This window comes from Vigna unguiculata, chromosome 3, assembly GCF_037176805.1.
Source record: "Vigna unguiculata cultivar grain cowpea cultivar isolate G323 ecotype 2 chromosome 3, ASM3717680v1, whole genome shotgun sequence".
Classification (NCBI taxonomy): Eukaryota; Viridiplantae; Streptophyta; class Magnoliopsida; order Fabales; family Fabaceae; genus Vigna; species Vigna unguiculata.
The window spans coordinates 9,065,550-9,086,552 of NC_140794.1; the positions used below are offsets into that span (position 1 = coordinate 9,065,550).

Genomic DNA, 21,003 nt, shown 5'->3' on the forward strand with positions numbered 1-21,003 from the left:
AACATGAGGACGATGTCTTAAAATTTTCACATTGATTAGAGATAAAACAATTTTGTATTATATAAATAATATAAAATTGAATTAGATTTAAAATTTATTATTTAACAATATTGACTTAAAATATTGTTATTTTAGTGTTTCAAATTCAACTTTATCTACAGAACATATCTTAAAAATAAAAAATAAAAATTAAATTATTCTTATATTCCACTTATAATATAAGACTATTTAGAAACACATGACCATTATTGAATATATTTTTTTTAAACCTTACTAATAATATGATTGTTAATAGTTAAAACTTTAAAACGTGGTGGTAAATATAACAATACAATTCATTTTAAAAGGTGAGTATTACTTTAATATTTGCAATTGATTCTAGAATTTGACATTATAAAAGAAACAAATTAAAGTTTCTGACCGTGACAACTACCAATCAATATGATATAATTCTTGATATTACGGAAAAGAACAATTTGGTTATTGACTTTTTCAACTATCAATTAATTTAGTTCCCTAGATAATCAATTTGGTCTCTATCCAAACATTAGATATAATTCGTCACTTTCATCATAAAATATAATTTTGTCTTTATGAAAATATTACATTAATGTATCTGGGGCCAAAGTAGTTACCAGTCCCAATTTCAATTCATGTACTAAATGGTTATAATCATCAGATTGAAGATCAAAATGTTTAACTATTTTCTTTAAATTACTATTTCTTATTTATTTTTGGTATTATTTACTCAAAATGGTGAACAAGGTAAAAGAACGTACATATGTTTACTCCAGAAGTTTTACTCTAAATCTTGCATACTAAACTACGTTAATAGAAAAAAATTGTAAATTATTAACAATTTGTTTCCATCCATTGATCAAAGTACATAACATTTATGATTAGTTTCTGGAACATGATCAATTTATAAGTAACAAATTTGGTGCGCAAAATTCATCTTTAACTCAAGCAATGTTCCACAGGCGATGTGGGCCCTGGAGTCTTAAATGTCTAACGTTTAAGGAAGGATACTATTACACTAGTTAGGAGACACGTATATTCTCATTTGGTTTCTCTCCAATACAAAATTTAGTTTTTTCTCCGTGATCATCATTTTGTCATCAATTTCTCGGTAGAGGCAACTGACACAACATGGTTTCAGAGGTAATAATAATTCAGTGCCCTTTTGTTATTCTTCTGCACAAATTGCAACCTCATGACATCATATTATGTCTTCTTCCTCCATCTTCTTCTACCATTCACCATTTCTCTTACCACTCCCTTTGTTTTTTCAGTTGATTGTTTTTATGCACCCCAAAAGAACAATTCTTTTTTTTTTTTCTGGGTGTGTTATGAACTTTGAAGTGTTTGAATTGTAATTGATTCTGGATCTCTGGGTTTTTCTTTATCTCTGTGAGGATGGTTTTTTTTTTTTCTCAGTATGCAGTCTCTTGATTCGTTGAATTAGAGAGTAATCAGTTCGTAAGGCACATGTTTGTTTCTGTTTTCTTATAATAGTTAATAATCTTGCAAGTGATGGAACTGGGAACTGGGAACTGAATTTCTGGTGTTATGTGAAGTTGGAGTTATTTTCATGAAATTATTGGGTGAAGAAACGTTGAGCATAATGCAGTTGTGTGTATGAGTAGAATGAAAAGAGAAGAATGTGTATGGAGTGTGATGAATGTGTGTACTGTAAAATTTGTACTTTTCAGATGGACTGACATGAAGAAATGACCCCATTAGTTAGGAGCGTAATGTAAGTAGTAGTTGTGAGAACAGTGAGTATACGAACTAACATTTCATTAAAACCCATCAATGTTTGTTGTCCGAACTTCGTTGTAAGAATGTGATTTGATCTGAAAGATAGTCTTGGTGATGCCAACATGTCATTTACTAGAAGCAGAAAATGGGGTAACAAATGTTGATGGTCCTGTCCGGAAGATTACTATTTCATAATTTTGGCAACTTGAAGAGTTAAAGCCAGGGAAAAAGGTAGGTCCAATTTTAAATTTTTAGCTTAAAATGATAAACTAGATGGTGTAGGAACACAGTTTCTCTTAAATGAATGTCTTTCTCACTGGAACAATTATCAGTAAACATAAACCTTCATGTATCATTTTGACCAACTATTCTTTTCATTTCATATAGTATGTAACAAGATAAGGAAATCTAGCAAAGCCACATGATGTGGGCCAAATCCGAAATCGAAAAGGAGCAAAATATTTTTTAAAAAGGGTACGGTGAGTGTGGCAAACAGATCTGAGAAATTTCTGGAGAAATGAGCCCATTCAATTCACATTGTTTTTAAATGAACACCAATTAAATGAAAATTATTCAGAAAGGTTTAATTAGCCATGCCTCTGTGGTAGAAGAGTTTGTGCCGTTAGAAAACCAAAAAATAGCCTTTAGTTGGCCAAATAATTAGCCCTCTGTAATACAACTAGAAGATTCATAAATGGTCGGTGACAGAGTTTGCTGTCTGACATGAGACCAAAAGGTGGTCTCAACAAATTGTGTTGGTTTTAGAATCTAATGACACTATATTTTACCAACCTCATCTATGTAGATGATTCTTCTGACAGATTTGTAGGCCTTTTAGTCATTTGAAAATAGATTTTATGATCTTCTTTTCTACCGGATCTGTGGATCAATTTATTTTCTTTCCTTACATCTTTGAAAGGGAAGAACAACATTGTCATATAAACAAGATTGAAGCAGAATAGAATTAGTACCACAAGGAGGATAATAGTATAGAACAGTTATGCAATGTTCAGAATTTCTGAAAGATTCTCATAACACTTACACTTGCTGAACTTGGTCACCAATGGTAATTTCAGTATTGCTCTATCTCTCTGTTGTTGTACCATAATATTTTGCTATACATATCTCAACATCTCCGATTCAGTACCAGTGTTTGTGAACTCTTGTGACTGTTCTGCTGATGCTACTTTTGCTATAAATTGTACTAAATTTTTCATCAGGTACTTCTTTTGAACTTGATTTGTGTTTCTTATGTTGCTACTTTTTTTCTTGGCAAAAATTCTCAGAACGATGAAATGCCTATTGGATGGCCATTTGGTCTTGGCTTTTTGAATACAAGACTTAGAGATGCAGAATCACTTCCAGCTGCTCCAGTAGAGCCACACTCAATGCACATTCCATCTACCAGTTTTTCCTCATTCTCATCCTCCAACCTTGATACTGAGGTAATTTCAATTCACTGATCCTATTTTTCTTTCTTTCTCTCTGTTGATTTGATATAAGGGTTTTTCCCATTTCATTAGTAGGAAAAAACAACAGAAGTTCATAGCTAAAGTTCAACTATCTAAGGGAACTGTACTTCTGATCAGAGTGTATGTACACAAATGAACACATTAACCACTTATTTCAAAGCAACAATTAATAGAGTGTATGTTGTTATGGAAAAGAATTCTGTGTAAACCATGTGTGCCATGAACTTACCAGAATACTGGTTTACACTTCTAGCATTGAGTCAATGCATGTAACTTTCAAAGTGAGAACTACCAGTTTCCCAAAGTAATGTGCTTCATATAGATATCCTCAGAGGCATAGGAGGACCTACATATAGTTGAGGGTAGGCAAAAATGTACCCTCTCATCTAGGGAAAACTACAAGAGAAATCATTTTTTACCTTTTTGCAACCCCTAAACCCATACTCAATCATGTGTTTTTAGTTAATAATGAAAAGGGTTGATTAAAGAAAAGATATGAAAATTGTCCCCACCAAGGTCCTGAATTCAGCAGTTTTAACTATGTTCTTGTGTTGGAAAAACCAGTCCACAGCATCTTTCTTTCAAGACAACAGTGTATCTCTTGGGCATCTCATTGGGCTGAGAGCAGGAGAAAAGGGACGCTTGTACTTTCCAAACTCATTGAGAATAGAAGAAAAGGAGGAGAAAACATTAACAAAGGGTTCCACTTCTGATGATACCTCTGAAGTAAAAGAAGAAGAAATGTCTCGTGGCATTTGTATACCTATACTACTTGAAGCCCTTTTCAAGATCAGCAAAAGTAAGAAAAGTTCAAGTAACTAGCACGTGATGATCAACACATTCACTTTCCTTCTCTCTAGTAAAAATTAACAACAATGATTTTTCTTTGGCTTAAATCATCCATTTAAACTTTCACAAATTTCTCTGTTGTGGTAACTTTGTTTTATTCCAAAGTAGAATAGAAAATGGAGTCTTGTTTTGTGTATTTTATTATTCTGTTGTTTTAGCAGCATTCTATCTTTGCATACCCAAGAAACTGTTTTGTAGTTCTTGTGATCTTGCAAACTTTAATTTTGAGTTAGTTGTAAAAGTTTGTGTTCCGAACGTGGGTATCGTGTGCATAATTACATAGATGTTGATTAATCGGCGAGTGAAGCAAATCACAAAAGTAATACATTAGCAGCAAAATTATGACTCCATTAGAGATTCTCGTGAAGTCTTAGTTCACAAGTCCCAATTTTTTCACACCCCTCTCACCATCCATCAAGACTCTCGTATAGTTGCAATTTTTGTGGGAGTTTGGATTTTATACCGATTTTTCTCTGCTATTTGTGTTTTTAAAACACACGACTATTAATTTTAAAATTTTAAAACATATTAAAATTATCTTTAAAATATCAAAATATTGTATTTTTAGTGCTCAACAGAATATAATAAAAAAAAAGCTCAACAAAGAAACTGGATTTCATTTAGTCAAGGAAATAATTGAAATAATTGAAATGAATATATTTTATCATTATAAATTACTTATATTTATTATCTAAACTCAACAAAGTATAATTATGATATCTTATTCTAGGTATTACTTATTCAACATATTCAACCATTATTATGTTTACTTAAAATTTGTAATTTTTTTTTTGTCAAAGTGTGAAATCAGAATCAGCCAACCCAAATTTCTTTGGGACTACAATTATTTGTCCAACCCAACTTTATATATTTATTAGGTATGATTGATTCTAATTAAAAATAAGTAAAGCCTAAAGGTAAAATTAAACATTCAATATAAAAATTCTCAGAAATACAGTTAAATTTATAAAAAAAAAAAAAAAGAAATCAAGTTTGCCACTGAAGCCTCGTCGATTGGGCCGGGTTGAATAGGCTAAATTTTTTAGACCCAAATTTAGAAATCCAATAAAACTTTAATTTGCATTGTTTGGTTCTTCCCATTATAAATATGACGACGGTATTATAATTTCTATTTTATTTATTTTTATCATTTACTTTTTGATGTGTCTTAATATAGAACATTGATTAATGTACTATTGTCATTTTTTTAAAAAAAAAAAATCAATAACTCATTAAATTACATCAAGGAGTAAAAGATGAGAGTCATGATATAGAAATAAAAGTATAATTTTTCTTATAAATATATTAAATTTGAGTGATTTAATTATTATTTTTTTAAATCTAACTATTTTACCAAAAATGTCCCACGATTATTATAAATAGGGGAGACAAATTTAATGGATAAGATACATTTTATTTAATTTTTGTAGGGAATAGGATAGAAAAATTCATTTATATACTTATTCATTTAAATTTTAGTTAAAGATGCATTGACAAAGTTGAGCTGATATATTGGTTCTGATTAAGCCAAAGATGATCCAACCATAGCCAATGATATCTTAACTACGATTAATTCAACAATTATTCATTAAGACTGAACCAAGAATATCTATTGAGTAAGTTATCAACGCTTTGAATAAAATTAAATTTACAATATTTCAATAGAGGTAAAGTCAATGGTAAATCTACTAAAACCAATTCAATGATACCATAATTGAGATTGTAAAAAAAAAAAAAAAACTTAATTAAGACAGAATTAATGATATTTCAAATATCATTGATCTGATTTTCAAATTTTAAAAGATATTAAAAAAACATAATTGAATTAATTTTGATTCATTAAATGCATATGGTGAATTAAATATTTAGAAAGTAACAAATAAGTTATTAATAATTCATAAAAGTGAATGGATGAATTTACTTCAATTACTTTTTATCAATGAATTTACTTGTTGATGATGTATAAATAGATTGGTTTGACACGATAATTATCTATAACTTTTGTTAATGAAATTATCCACCAATCACTTTAAGTTCTGGCTACAAATAGTTATACTTAACTTTTAAGTTGTTATTTACCAAATAATGATAAGTTGGTACAAATAAGGGAAATGAGAGAGAAGAAAGGGAAGCTAAAATGTTTTAGATTAGATTAGACGCAAAAAGCATAACATTTCTATGTTGTTAAATGGGAATGTGTCTATCTTCTTTAATTCATTAGCTACATTTTTTGTACATCTTAAAGGCTTTATTCTTTAAACCCTGTTCATTCCTTTCATGGTAAAAGGTCTCATTCTAATTCATGTAAATATTCTTTGTGTGGTTCGAATAGGACCAAAACCAATGTTCTTTATGTAAGAATTTTTTTTAGTTTTCTTTTTAATTTTTAATTGTTATAATATTTTTTCCAAAAAAAAAGAAAAATGAATGTTTCTATTTTTTTTTTATCGTAGACAAGTCAATTTATATAACTGGTTCCGATTGAATCATATTGACTTGCTAAAAATTATACAATTTTAAGTCTTACATATAACAACCAATGAGCTCAGAAATATTCAAATTATTATTTTTAAAGAGAAATAACGAATGTTATTGTAAAACTCACCTCAAATTTTATGTATATTTTCTTTTGTAAAACTTAACACATCTAAACACTCTATACATAGAATTCGATTTTAAGAGATTAGTTAAGTCAAAATAATTTCACGCTAAACTTGATTTACGTATTTTGTCATATATGATAAAATTGTTAAATTTCATGATAATCATTTAAAATATATTTATTCTTTTTTCATGTAGAATATCCTTCATATTATTTGAGAATGCAAACTCCTTTTATTAATTTGAATAATATTACAAACTCGATTTTTTTTAAAAGAATTGAAAAAGTCTTTATATTTGGCATTTCACAATTTGCTTACTATATATAAGTAATATATTTGAACTTGACACCATTTAATATATTAAAGATTGAAAAACAATCGAATGATAAAAGTATTCTTTTAGTCAATGTTTTCTTTGAAACAAGCACAATAAAATTGGATAATATTGTGGATTCTAATTTGTTTGTGTAAGAAAACCGTTTTGTGTAATAATAATGTAATGTTTTCAAATACTTGTAAAATAAAGTAATCTGAAATATTATTATGTAAATAAAGTAAATTTAATCAAATCTACCACCAAACTAGAATACCTTTCAATGTAGATATTGATTAAGACCTACAAACAAACTGAGGATAATCTTGCAATGTGTTTCATTATATTATATATCTGAAATAACATTTCACTCACTTTTCTTATTGGTGTGTACTTAATTAAGTTTAAAACATTGATTTGAAAGAATTAAACTCTTGAGGCTTTTTATCCTGGTAGAAAACTAAAATTTGTGTTAGAATTACATTAACAGTGAAGTGAAATTTAATTAGATATTTTGAAAATAAGTGCATAATTAAATTGAGAAAGACAGAGGGCAAAAATAGGGTGAAAAAAAGAAGAGAAAAGAAATAGTGATAACCACATGAAAATGAATGAATAATAAGAAAGGAAATAAACCAAAGGTGTGTATATCTTAAGACAAACTCTGACATCTCTTCTCCTTTGTTTAATCTCAAGTTTGATGCTAACCACAAAACAAAACGCGCCTTACTCCATTACAGTCGGCAATTCTGAAACTCTTGGAAAAAGTCAAATCATTTTCGGAGAACAATATTAAACTCTTATTTTTATTTTTATTGTTTTCTCTACACCTAGGACCTGAGATCACGTTGCATCTCAAAATATTTTCATTCATTAGAGAGGAAAAGAAAAGTGTTCGTTGAATCTGTTGAAGGTGGTGATTTGATTTGATTTGATTTGAATTTTTTACATAACCCATTTATCAATTCATCTCTTCGATCTTTCAATGGATTCTGACTTCTGGACCTCGCGTCTTGCCGCCGCTAAACGCCAATACACGCTTCAGCATCACCATCAAAATTCTCACTTAGGTTCGTGTTCATTTCGTTACGTGACAATTCCCTTTTTAGTTTTTCCGGAAAAGGTTTTCTGGGTTCAATCAAAATATGTTTTTTTTTTTTTTTTTTAAATTTTGAATATCTGTGGTGTGTCAGATCGGTTGGGAATCGATGATTTTGATGTGGAAGAAGAGGTGCGACCCGATTTCCCTTGCCCCTATTGCTATGAAGACTTTGACATCGCGTCTTTGTGTTCTCATCTTGAAGACGAACATTCTTGCGAATCGAGAGTCACGGTACGAGGCTTTTTTGTTTCTCTGATGCTCTTTTATGATGTTTGTTTCGTTAGAAAAAACGGAAACCTAGATCTTTGTTTCTTTGCCTTCGTGAACTTGGTATCCTTGATAGCAAAGTTGTGGGAAGATTAATATTTACTTGGAAGCATGTTAGCATGGTTTGTGTAGAGGAAACCTGTAGAGATTTCAATTTTATATTGATTTCAATTTCAGAAGAATTCTAAGACCATGTAAGCACATATTTTGAAGTTATTGAGGTCCAGGATGTTGGAGAGGTAATCTACTGTAGGTCTTGACATGGTCTTACCTTTTGATTGACCTTAACATTAGTCATGATGACAAAAGTAGTTTGCTGTTATCCTTGTCCCCTTTTGTTTCTTGCCCTTTGTTGGTACATTTTGCCACAAGGTTTGTGATTTATTTATGACAACATCTAGAAGTAATGAGGGAAATTTGCCCCAGACTATGAATGTATAAATGATATAAAAAATAGGATTCAAGGATGAATTCAAGAGGTCTTAGCCCCAAGGAGACTTGTCTTTTTTAGTTGCACTTGTGTGTTGTATGCCTGTGCTTAAGTCATAACTACAACATATCCAAGATCGTTCAAGAGTTATGTTCTTAGCAACCACTTTTTCAGATGGAAAATAGTTATATATCATATAATAAAAAAGTAACATGTCGATTGATGATCTCCTGAACCTCGAGTCCTGAATTTTACCAGTAATTAACAATCTGCCTTAGTACGCACTATTAGAATTTAGTTCATTTATTGTGTATGTGTGTCTAAGGGAGAGTATATTAAGAAATGAGATTAAGCCTAATTCATCATTATAAAACTGGTAAAGTGAGGTTTATCCATGTTTTATATTGTAAATTGGTCCTATGTCTGCATTGTATACATGTGTATTGCATACATGTGTGTATGTGTGTGTGCTGAGTCTGAAGAATAGGTTTGAAAGAACTATATAAATGAAAAAAATAATTGAAGTTTCTGGAATACGTACCAATAGACCATGTACAAGAAAATCGAAAGGCTGAAAATCAATAAGTAGTAAGTCCTTTTGCTGTGTTGTTGTTGCTTTTATCCCTACCCCAATGATTGACTTAACTGTATCGGGTTATGGTAGCTCAGTGTTGGTTTTTCTGGGATGCAGATTTGTCCTGTATGCTCCGTTAAAGTTGCAAGGGACATGTTAAGTCACATAACGCTGCAACACGGGCACTTATTCAAGATATCCTTTGTACCGATGTTTTGTTTGAATACTGTAAACCTGAACAGATAATGGATTGTTTGTTGAGTGAAAATTGAAAAAAATTAGTGGATTCCCTTAACTAAGAATTACGTACAGAGAAGACGCAGGTTAAGAAGAGTTGCTATTCCTAACAGTCAGACACTATCTCTCTTGGGTCGTGATCTTCGTGAGGCTCATCTACAGGTGCTTCTCGGTGGTGCTGGCGGAGGATACCGGTCAAACAGTGCAGCAGTGTCTAATGTTGCTACTGATCCCTTTCTATCCTCATTTATTTTGAATTTCCCAGCCTGTGAAGCAGAAGAGATTTCAAAATCTGTGGTAACAACTGCTGAGGATTCTTCTGCCAAAAATGTGACACCTGAACATATTTGGAAATCAAGGTGCTTTTTTTATGAATTTTGGCTGCCTTATCTGTATACAATGAAAAGATATTCTGATGTTTAATCCCTCTAAATGAGAAGTTTGATCTGTGTGTTTGTACAGTTTTGATCCTTCCTTGAGCAGCGAAGAGCGGGAGAAAAGGATGAGACAAGCTGCAGGGAGATCTGGTTTTGTGCAGGACTTGTTTCTTTCAACTTTGTTAGACGACTAATGAAAGGTGTAAGATGGTTGGAGAAGAATAATGAAGATGAGATCCATGGATAAGGATCTTGAATGAAGGATACCTTTAGTGGGATCAGTGGTTGTTTGACAATCCATGTTAGCCTGATTGGTATTTTGTCAAAGTGGCACCTTTCACACAGTGCCGAATCTGATCATATTTTCCATTTTATCCCACCCTTGTAAGTTGTAAGCATCTTCACTGGAGATGTGTTACTCTAAAAAATGTTTTATAGCTTATGGAAAGACCTATTTTGTTATATTGCTATTTATAATTAATTCCCTTGACTCAGAACACAAGGATCCTTATGCTAACTAGAATTTCTGCAGCATTCTTTTTTCAAAAGTGAGAGAAAAATCTTAACTAGAATTTCTCTATCATATTCTGTCTAACTCATCTGCAACCTTATCTTGTTAGAACATCTGATGAGAAAAATCTTGACTTGATGAGACCCATTATCCCCGTCATGCCAAGAAAAAACTTTTCTGATATATTAGTTTTTGAAGCATTGTATATAGGAAAAGAAAAAAGAAACTTAAAAGTTGTTTAGTAGTTATTATTCTGATATCGATTTGTCTCCATAAACTAAATTATCGAGGTCTTTAATGGTTGATCAAAAGTGAAAACTGGCTTGGGTAAAAAAGTTGAACGGGTGTTGTCAAATATTTATTTCGTTGACTTACTAGAAATTTATCCTGGAACACTCGGATGTCGGCATTAGTTTAAGTTGCAAATTAAACTCTGATTCGCATTATTTTATTTTTATAAGAACTTCTAGATGATAATGAAGGTTTGTGAAAGACCCATGTTTTAATTTACATTTTTTAAACCATTAGCAATACCAATGCAAGTACAGATATGAGGAAATTGTAAGACATTCTTAGGAGCAAGACTCTTAAAATGATATTCTATTTCTCAACAACCACAACCATTCGGTACATTTTACAGTATCTTTATTATATCACTCACTCACAAGATCCTCAGCAAAACAAAAAGACTTGCATTTTACAGTATTTTTATTGTATCACTCCCACACAAGATCCTCATCAAAACAAAAAGACGCGGTCATAAACAAAGTAACATAGCTCAGCCAGAAATTTCAATGGACTTGACTTCAGGCTTCTTAACCTCTTCCTTAGGAACAGTGACAGTAAGAACCCCATCTTCCATAGAAGCCTTCACCTGATCAATTTTTGCATTCTCAGGCAATCTGAACCTCCTCACGAACTTCCCACTGCTACGCTCCACACGATGCCACGTGTCATTCTTATCTTCCTTCTCAACATTCCTCTCTCCGCTAATCTGAAGAACATTATCATCTTCGATCTCCACCTTCACTTCCTCCTTCTTCAGTCCTGGAATGTCAGCCTTCAACACGTGTGCCTCTGGAGTCTCCTTCCAGTCCACACGGGTGCTCACAAAGGCAGAATTTTGGCGAGAAAATTCGGGGATGGAAGCAGCAAGAGAATTGTGGAAAGGAAAGTCCTTGAAGGGATCCCACACGTCCATGGAAAAGGGATCAAAGACGTTGCTCCTTCGGCCAATGATACTTGGAATCAGAGACATCTTCAAATCCTATAACTTGCAGAGAATCGAAAGTTGGGAGATTTAGTGAAATGGCAAACAGGTAATTATCTTCTTGTTCGATGATGTGTAAAGGGACTGATGCAGCATTTATAGGAAGTGAAAGGATAATTTAGGATGTTCCAGAAAATTCTGCTTTCTCTTTCGTTTCTTTTCACATGTTCCAGTTTCTTCCACAAACTTCATTTTTTACCCGGATGATTGAGAAGGTTCTAGTCTTTTTATACATCATTCTGTTTTGTTTTGTTTTTTATATATTTTTAGTGAAAACAAATGGTATTAGATAATTCACTTATGTAAAAAATAAATAATAATTTTAAAAATTAAATATTAAAATAATTATTTTAATTTAAAAAAATAATTATAAATTAAACTAGTGATTATTTAAAAGATAAAAATAAAAATAAAAATATTTTAATTTATTTTAAGATAAAATTAAAAAAAATGTAAACATGTAAGAAGAATTCATAGTTTTGACCCACATAATTTATTTTGTTCATTTGATTTGTTTTGAGTTGGAAATCTTATGATATGTTTATTTTATTATATTAATTGTTTATAAGATGGAAAATGATAAAGAGTGGTGGGAATAAAATTATTTTGAAAGATTCATTTTTGCCTTAAATATGTATTTTTAGTGAAATTAGAAAGAAAGTCAGCATTAGTCATTATCTTCTGTGTTAAAGCTGCCAAAAGTAAAACTTTCACATTTTTCTCGTTTTTTTCTCTCTCTCTCTCTCTTTTTACTTCCACCTTTCCACAGTTATTTAGAAATGTAAAACTGATATTTAGTAGTTATTATAACTGGTGTGCTTTTTATAAAACTTTAAAATTCATATTTTCTCCAATGTTCATTCAATAGTTCTCCAAAAAAGTACTAGAGTTTTGTTGAACAAAATACATTTCTCTTAATAAATTTTCTTTAACATGTACTTAAAAAATGTGGTAAAATTTATTTTTGAATAAAATTTATCTTAAAAAAATTTATTATACCATTTATTAATATATAGTTTTATATTAAAAATGTATATGTCTCAAGGTGATATATTAGAAGAGTGAATATCCTTACTTTATAAATTAATTTTATAAGACTTGAAATTTCCTTCTTTAATATATTTGAAAAACTAATTATGACCAAATTTCAATGAAGATTTTTAATTTTTCTCAGCAATTGTTTTTTAAAAAAGTCCACATTTTATTATTTGTTTTTGTTTAAATAATTTTGATATTTGTATTTCTAATTTGATTAAATAAATATATGAGCGTGCCTTTGAATATTACCTTCAATGTTTAAAATCAATTATTTAGAGAAAATTGAGTTTTAAAATGGATTTGTGTTGGAATTATATTAAGTGCTGTTTGCCTAGGTGGCTTTATAGAAATGTAAATGGTTATTGAATAACCCAAGGGATATACAAATTTTACTAGCTTCAAGTAACTTAGATGTGAATATTTTAATTATGAGAAGTTGTCACAACTTCCCTGAATGGATTTTTAAATTTTCCTGGGACAAAACTGGATATATGATTAATAAACTTATTAGTGATATGTGTGTTTGACTATGAAATATTATTTTCTAACAAAGTTGATATAAAATTTTTAAATATTGTGAATTAGATTCTTATATTAACTTTAAATAGTACTCATTTTCCGTTTTATATGTATTGTGATTGCCATAATAATGTTAATTTGTGAGCAAATCAAAATACACACCCTCAATATTCTTGTAGCCAATACAATTTTTCTAATATTTTGAAGTCGTTAAAAAATTATAAGGTACCATTTGGATCCTTAACTTTTAAATCGTTTCAATTGAATTTTATTTTTGAAAATTTATTTCCTTTTGATCATTTCCGGTAAAATATGATTGATGACGATAAATTTGTGTCATATGGTAGTTCATAGTTTTTTTTAATATTTTTTTACTTATTTTTCTTAAAAAGATATTAATGTGTGTTAAATTAGGATTTTGTCACAGTTAGTTTGTGATTTTTTTTATTTTTTTAAAATATTTTGTAATTTAAATGTCAAATTATAGTTCTGTCATGTGTCAATTGTTTATGTGAAAAATATCGATTTGGTATTTGTTATTTTAATCTTAATTTCTTTTTATACTGGAGTAATTTCATCCATTCTTATTTGAGACTAAGTTTATCTTTTATATAAATATTATAATAGATATTTTTAACTAATTTAACTTTAAATTTTATATTAAATTTTATTTAAAATTATTTTAATAATTTCTAAATAATTTTATAAATTCAAATGTAAAATGTTCAAACAATTTTATAACAATTACAAATATTTAAATTTAAAAAAAATTAAATTCATCATAGTGACTATTATGAATTATAACAATTTTCTTTAGTAGTAAAAAACCTTGATAGTTAAATTTTAAAAATTAATTTAGAAATCAATTATAATTTTTTATTGACTATTTTAATAACCAATAACTTTTTATTTTGTAAATTTTTATCTAAATTAGTCACTATAGTTACTAACAATTTTTGGTCACTAAAATTAATTGTTAATGAGACATTTTCATGTAGTGAAAGATAATGTAAAGTTATACAATAGAACAACTAAACAAAAAAGAGCGTTTGAATCAAAAGAAAGCTAAGTGGTGAATTAGAAGAGTATAACTTATCACTCCTCAAGTTGATCGTATATATTACACATACCTAACTTAGAATGAAGGCTTTGATAGGATTGATGATGCAGATGGGAAGCAATTTGAAGAAGTCATTACCAACTTTATCATACACAATTAACATCAATCACAATATACTTGGTTCTTTCGTGGAATATTAGATGCAATTTGTATAGTTGATTGGTTATCGAGCAAGAGTTTGGAGAGGAATGCGAAAGTCCTGTAGAAGAAAGGTCAGTCATTGAAGCTCGCATGTTGTAACGGTAAGAGCACAATATTTTGCCTTAGAGGAGTTTTGAAAAATTATGACACCTTTTAAAGATAAAACTGTGACGGAGTTCCATACTCTAATAATACTTCAAAAACATGATATTTGGTCTTAATAATGACTGCCAGATAAATTTATGTCGGATCAGAATAAAAATAAAAAAGAAGTGCACACAAAAAAAAAATAAAAGCCCATTCCTCACGAATTAGATTTTTTTTTTTGTCAACGGGTTTAGGGTTTTATATTTTGGATTTTTTTTATAGTTTTATTAAATCCTTACCTTTCCAATCTTAGTAGAAATAAATATGAGTTTGTACCTCAACGAGAATGCATGAAGAAATTAATGGTGTTTTGTTTTTGTGTTACGTGTTAACAAATAAATCTTTATGTAAATAAACTTATTGACTTTCTTGTATTTTTTATGTAACAAAACATTACAATCTATAGACTCTCTATTTTAGCTTTTCATTTTCAAGTCTTAAACTATACAATAAACTCATGACCTTGCACTTTAAAACACAGAAAACTCCTAAAGAAATTAACTACTCATAAGACAACTCATACTCTCGGAATACAAGAAGCATAATCCAACGGTCCACCATAACACCCCTCGAACTTTCCAATAAAAAGCAATGGCCAAATCTTCCTGACCGTAACCACGGCACCAGCTCTGCTTCACTTGGTTATAGTCTTTTTATCCCTTTAATCCTAGAAGCCAACAGATAAGAAGCCATAAAATCCCTTCATCAAACCTCATTTCATTTCTGTCTCAGCAAATGAAAGTGAATTAGGCTTCTTTTACCATTATTCTTCTCCTTCCCTTCCTTTCACTATACAATTTCTTTCATTCCATCACATGTTAGTGCAAGAGGTATAGCTGTTATTATAATATATACTTAATCACTTTTTACTTATTATTTGCTGCTAAACAAACTCAATTACCTATATAATTAAACCATAATGTCTCATGAGTTGAGAATCAGCGTTCAGTACTCAAACTCTGCACATACAAATATAGAGTTATTCTAAAATATTCTTACAACCAAAGCTATCCAAATGAAATTTTATTTCTCAACAACCATTACATGTATTTTACAACACCTTTGTAGCATCCATCACACACAAATCCTTACAACAAACACATAACACTCCACTTTCAGCAAAGTAACCAATTATAAGCTTAACCAGAAATTTCAATGGCCTTCACTTCTGCCTTCTTAACCTCTTCCTTAGGAACAGTGACAGTGAGAACACCATTCTCCATAGAAGCCTTCACTTTCTCCACTTTTGCGTTCTCCGGCAATCTGAACCTCCTCAAGAACTTCCCACTGCTACGCTCCACGCGATGCCACCTGTCGTTCTTATCTTCTTTCTCGACATTCCTCTCTCCGCTTATCTGAAGAACATTATCATCTTCGATCTCCACCTTCACCTCCTCCTTCTTCAGTCCTGGAATGTCAGCCCTGAACACGTGTGCCTCTGGGGTCTCCTTCCAATCAACACGAGTGCTCACAAATGCAGAATTTTCTCGACCAGATTCAGGAAAAGGAAAATCCTTGAAGGGATCCCACACATCCAGAGAGAATGGATCGAAGACGTTGCTTCTTCGCCCACCGAACAACCTTGGAATTATCGACATGCTTATGAGTATGATACTTGGCAGAGATTTATAACTTCACACAGGCTGTAGCTTGATCGAACTCAGGTAACTCACTCTTGTTTGATGCATTGATATTTATAGGAAGTGAAAGGATAACGTAGTATGTTCCAGAATATTCTGTTATCCGCTTTGCTTCGTTCTTTCCGGTTCCATATCATCCTCCAAACGTCGGTATTTATTGCGCATGATCCAGAAGGTTCAAGTCTTTTTTATAATATTATGTTCTTTATTATTGACATTAATTTTTATCCAGCATTTTAATATTATAATGCTTCATTATTATGGTTAAGTTTGATGCAAAATTTAAGAATTTAAGTTTTTTTATTAATTTTTATTTATTATAATAAAATGTACTGTATTTTTCAATTAAGTTTTTATTATTTATTTTTTCCTTATGATTGTTACTGTATTTAAGTTTCATATTTAAGTTTTAAATATTTGTAAATTATTATGAAATTTTATGATTAATACAAATCATAATTAATTTTTTTATTTTTATTAAAAATGTTGAATAAAAAGATATTGTCATCGTCACCAAAATTAATTGTAGGACAATAATTTTTTTATTGTTGGAGAAGATGATATGAAAATTATTAAGAAATAATTTTTATCTTTTTACATTAAAAGTAATCATTTCATATTATTTATAAAATTTTACGTATTTTAAATATATTGAGATAATGAAGCAAAAGGATGTAATTATGCCACATTATTTAGTTAATAAAAATTTTAAATTATTAAGATTTAATTTAAAATTTTAAAAAAATTTAATTACTCAATAAAATATTTTTTAAATAGAGACTTAATTAAAAATATCTAAATAGACCTAAACTCAATTAAATATATTATAATTAATAAAAGTCTACTAAAATAATAAGCAAATGTTTACATTAAATAAATTTAAAAATACAATTACATTACAAAAATATTTGTATTTTTTAAAATATGTGTACCTAACACCGTAAAAGTGAAACAAATCGGACTATAGAGAAAATTTCAATCACTTGAGTATTTTGTAACTATTTTTAGGTATGGTGGTAGACTTCATTTATACAAAACTTTTGTTGATTTCAGTTTTTTATTTTTATTTTTTGGCAAAGAATCCAATAGTAGCCCTTTTGGCCCCAAAATATGTTATGAAAAAGAACTAATAGTCAAAAGTAGAAAAAAAAAAAAGATTTCAGTGCAAAATTTAGATTATTTAAGTATTTTTTTTTAAAATATTTTAGGCATCGAAAGATTTTCTTAATATGAAATTTAGTGATTATTTTATGGTATTTATTGTCAACATATAACTAGGGATGATAATATGGGCATGCCTGGCCCGTTTAGGCCTGACCTGTATTTGGTCCGCACAATACGGACTATCCCGTATTTTTAACGCGGGCTGAAATGTCTAACCCATTTTGCATAAATGCGGGGCCTATGAGTTCGCGGGCCAACCCGCTTTTATTTATTTTTAATTCTTATAATGAAATTTTTAATGTTCAAAAATTGTGAAACTTTAAGAAATTCATAAAATTATTAAAACACATACTTTAAGAAGTTGGATGATAAATTGGTAATTCAACATTTTCATCATATTTATATTTGTACTTTGACATACAAGATGTATTCTTCAAATTTTAGTACATTAAATAATATATAATACTTGTATTTTCTAATCATATAAAAATTTAGAACGTAAATATAAAAATATAGAAAAAAGTAACTAATATACATAAGTGCAAGTTTTTTTTTTTATGCAAACTTGCGGATTAATCTACGTAAACTGCGAGCTTCAACAAATCTAAGGATTCACTATCATGACCCGGATTAATTTACGGAAACTGCAAGCTTCAACAAATCTAAGGGTTCACTATCATGACCCATCCTACATTATTTTTGCGAGCTTACAAATTAATCCATATTGCTATCCGTACATATAACAATACCAAAATCAAGTCTAAAATATTTATGAAAATATATGCAATTAAAGCGAAAGATATATATTGATAGTCTTGATTATCATTTATTTACGTGGTTCAAATATGTTATTCACTAAAAAAGGTTTCCAATAATAATTAATTTTGATGATAAAAAATAATTATGATGAACAATTTATATATCAATTTATAAATAAAATTTATTAATAATTAAAATAATTTCAAAAAAAATATAATTAATTTTTAAATTGGTAATTAAAAATAGTTCATGTCATTAATTGATGTCTAAAATCACTGACTAATGTTAGTGATGTCATTAATTGATGTCTAAAATCACTGACTAATGTTAGTGAGGTCTTAACTAGAGTCTTGACTACCAACAAAATTTTTATCACTACAATTACATGGTTAGTATTTAATAGTGTAATGTATAAGTCTAAAACTTACTGATGTCAAATTGTTTTCTATATTTGTAAATCTTATATTTGAACAAAAATGAGAGAAAATAATGCCTATTATTGATAACACATCTCATTACATTTTTTCTAGCTTACGCAAGAAGCTAACAAGAAGCCATTAAACTACTTCATGAATTCTTATGTGCGTGGTGAAGATAAATGATGTTCGCTGGGAAGAGTAAGATGAAAAACTGAATTTCAATAAAAGGGTTAAGTGCAAGAGTAGCGAATTAAATGTTAAAAAGAGTATATGAAAGTCCGAATTGGGTAAGAAGGTCTGAAATTCAATTACTCTTCTCCTTTCCTTCGCCTGCTTCTGCAAATTCTTGCTTTCAGATATTATGAAACTTCTACAATTTCAAAAGTTACTCCAAAATATTCTTACAACCAAAATTGTTAATAAGAAATTTTATTCCTGAACAACCATTACATGTATTTTACACCATCTTTATAACATCAATCACACACAAAATCCTTACAAAACATAACACACAAATAATAACACTCGATTTTCAACGAAGGAACTGATTAAGCTTAACCAGAAATTTCAATGGCCTTCACTTCAGACTTCTTAACCTCTTCCTTTGGAACAGTGACAGTGAGAACACCATTTTCCATAGAAGCCTTCACTTTGTCCACTTTTGCATTCTCAGGCAATCTGAACCTCCTCAAGAACTTTCCACTGCTACGCTCCACACGATGCCACCTGTCGTTCTTATCTCCCTTCTCAACATTCCTCTCTCCGCTTATCTGAAGAACATTATCATCTTCAATCTCCACCTTCACTTCCTCCTTCTTCAGTCCTGGAATGTCAGCCGTGAACACATGTGCCTCTGGTGTCTCCTTCCAATCCACACGTGTGCTCACAAGTGCAGAATTTTCTCGACCAGATTCAGGGAAAGGAAAATCCTTGAAAGGATCCCACACATCCAGAGAGAATGGATCAAAGACGTTGCTTCTTCGCCCACCGAACAACCTTGGAATTAGCGACATGCTTTTATAACACTTTAAACAGAGTTTTAAAACTTCAGAGACTGTAGCTTGATCGGACTCAGGTAACTCTCTTCGTGTTTGATGATGTGTATTGAACTGATGCATTAATATTTATAGGAAGTGAAAGGATAATGTAGTATGCTCCAGAATATTATGTTCTCCGCTTTGCTTCGTTCTTTCCGGTTCCATATCATTCTCCACACTTCTGGACTTATTGCGCATAATCCAGAAGGTTCAAATCTTTTATTATATTATTAGTTTTTTTTATTGATATTATTTTTATTCAAGCATTTCTATTATTATAGTGGTTCATTATTATGGTTAAGTTTATCATAAATAAAAAATATTTAATTGAGTTTTATGAATTTTAATTTTTATTAATAACCGTACACAAGCCTGTATATTTTTTAAATATATATAATAGTATTTTAGTATGCGATAATAATATAACATTATTAAATAAATTTATATTTATTAAAAATAAAATGAGAAATTAAAAGTATAGCGAAATAAATAGAAAAGTTAATTGTTGATGAATAAAAAAAAATAAACAGTTTTATAGAAAATAGGTAAAGTTAACCATTAATTTTAAAAATTTTAATAAATAATTATATTGTAAAAGGTAGAATTGATATTATAAAATGTAGACGAAAGAATCTATTTATATATTATTATAGATTAAATATATTATATTTTGTAATTAAATTTGTATTATATTTTGTAATTAAATTTTAATTCTATTTTTAATTAAATTAAGTGAGTGATATTTTGACATATTATTTACTTGTATCTACTTGTTAATTAATATAAAATGATAAGTACTTTCTATTATTTTATTAAAAATGTGTTGATGATAACAAATTATTGGTATTATAAACATTAATTCTAGTGATAATAATTTTTTTATTACTATAGGTGATGATAAAAATTATTTAAAAATATATAGTTTTATTATATTGTTTGTTTTTTAATTAAAACTAACAGTTATCGTTTTGTATTAAAAATAACATTATTTTATATTATTTACAAAAATTTAAAAAAATTTCAATACATATAGAAACAAACAAGTAGAATATAATAATCACGTATTTAATTGATAGAAAAATTAAGTGACAATAATTCAATTTAAAAATATAAAATTTTAAATATTCAATAAAATAAATTTCTTAGTAAAAATTTGATTAGAAATATATAAATTTATAACAAATTTAAAATTTAACTTACGTACATTATAATCAATAAAAGTTCACCAATATAATGAAAAATATCTTTTAAAT

At 29.2% G+C, this 21,003-nt stretch overlaps 5 protein-coding genes across 8 annotated transcripts; 2 read left to right on the plus strand and 3 right to left on the minus strand.

Moving 5' to 3' along the window:
- Positions 1–1,013: 1,013 nt before the first annotated feature.
- LOC114177450 (uncharacterized) lies at positions 1,014–4,337 on the plus strand. 3 transcript variants are annotated; one of them, XM_028062787.2, is made up of 3 exons: positions 1,014–1,161; positions 3,048–3,206; positions 3,798–4,337. In XM_028062787.2, exons 1-3 carry the CDS (start codon positions 1,150–1,152, stop codon positions 4,053–4,055), a joined length of 429 nt encoding a protein of 142 aa, XP_027918588.1. In that variant the 5' UTR covers positions 1,014–1,149; the 3' UTR covers positions 4,056–4,337. The 3 variants fall into 3 exon arrangements, with proteins under 3 accessions (XP_027918588.1, XP_085527084.1, XP_027918589.1); XM_085670958.1 differs by lacking the exon at positions 1,014–1,161 and adding an exon at positions 1,212–1,323 and having other exon boundaries at positions 3,034–3,206; XM_028062788.2 differs by lacking the exon at positions 1,014–1,161 and adding an exon at positions 2,076–2,827.
- Positions 4,338–7,662: 3,325 nt separating this feature from the next.
- LOC114177997 (protein DEHYDRATION-INDUCED 19-like) lies at positions 7,663–10,447 on the plus strand. 2 transcript variants are annotated; one of them, XM_028063652.2, is made up of 5 exons: positions 7,663–8,068; positions 8,192–8,331; positions 9,489–9,566; positions 9,678–9,967; positions 10,071–10,447. In XM_028063652.2, exons 1-5 carry the CDS (start codon positions 7,984–7,986, stop codon positions 10,177–10,179), a joined length of 702 nt encoding a protein of 233 aa, XP_027919453.1. In that variant the 5' UTR covers positions 7,663–7,983; the 3' UTR covers positions 10,180–10,447. The 2 variants fall into 2 exon arrangements, with proteins under 2 accessions (XP_027919453.1, XP_085527255.1); XM_085671129.1 differs by lacking the exon at positions 9,489–9,566 and having other exon boundaries at positions 7,695–8,068; positions 9,684–9,967.
- A 618-nt stretch (positions 10,448–11,065) lies between these two features.
- On the minus strand, positions 11,066–11,931 carry LOC114177998 (18.5 kDa class I heat shock protein-like). The gene has a single exon (XM_028063653.2). It carries the CDS (start codon positions 11,752–11,754, stop codon positions 11,275–11,277), a length of 480 nt encoding a protein of 159 aa, XP_027919454.1. The 5' UTR covers positions 11,755–11,931; the 3' UTR covers positions 11,066–11,274.
- Positions 11,932–15,739: 3,808 nt separating this feature from the next.
- On the minus strand, positions 15,740–16,484 carry LOC114176899 (18.5 kDa class I heat shock protein-like). Its single transcript, XM_028062093.2, has one exon. The coding sequence runs from the start codon at positions 16,327–16,329 to the stop codon at positions 15,871–15,873; it is 459 nt and encodes a 152-aa protein (XP_027917894.1). The 5' UTR covers positions 16,330–16,484; the 3' UTR covers positions 15,740–15,870.
- Positions 16,485–19,126: 2,642 nt separating this feature from the next.
- Positions 19,127–19,833, minus strand: LOC114176896 (17.3 kDa class I heat shock protein-like). The gene has a single exon (XM_028062089.2). The coding sequence runs from the start codon at positions 19,829–19,831 to the stop codon at positions 19,268–19,270; it is 564 nt and encodes a 187-aa protein (XP_027917890.2). The 5' UTR covers positions 19,832–19,833; the 3' UTR covers positions 19,127–19,267.
- Positions 19,834–21,003: the final 1,170 nt, after the last annotated feature.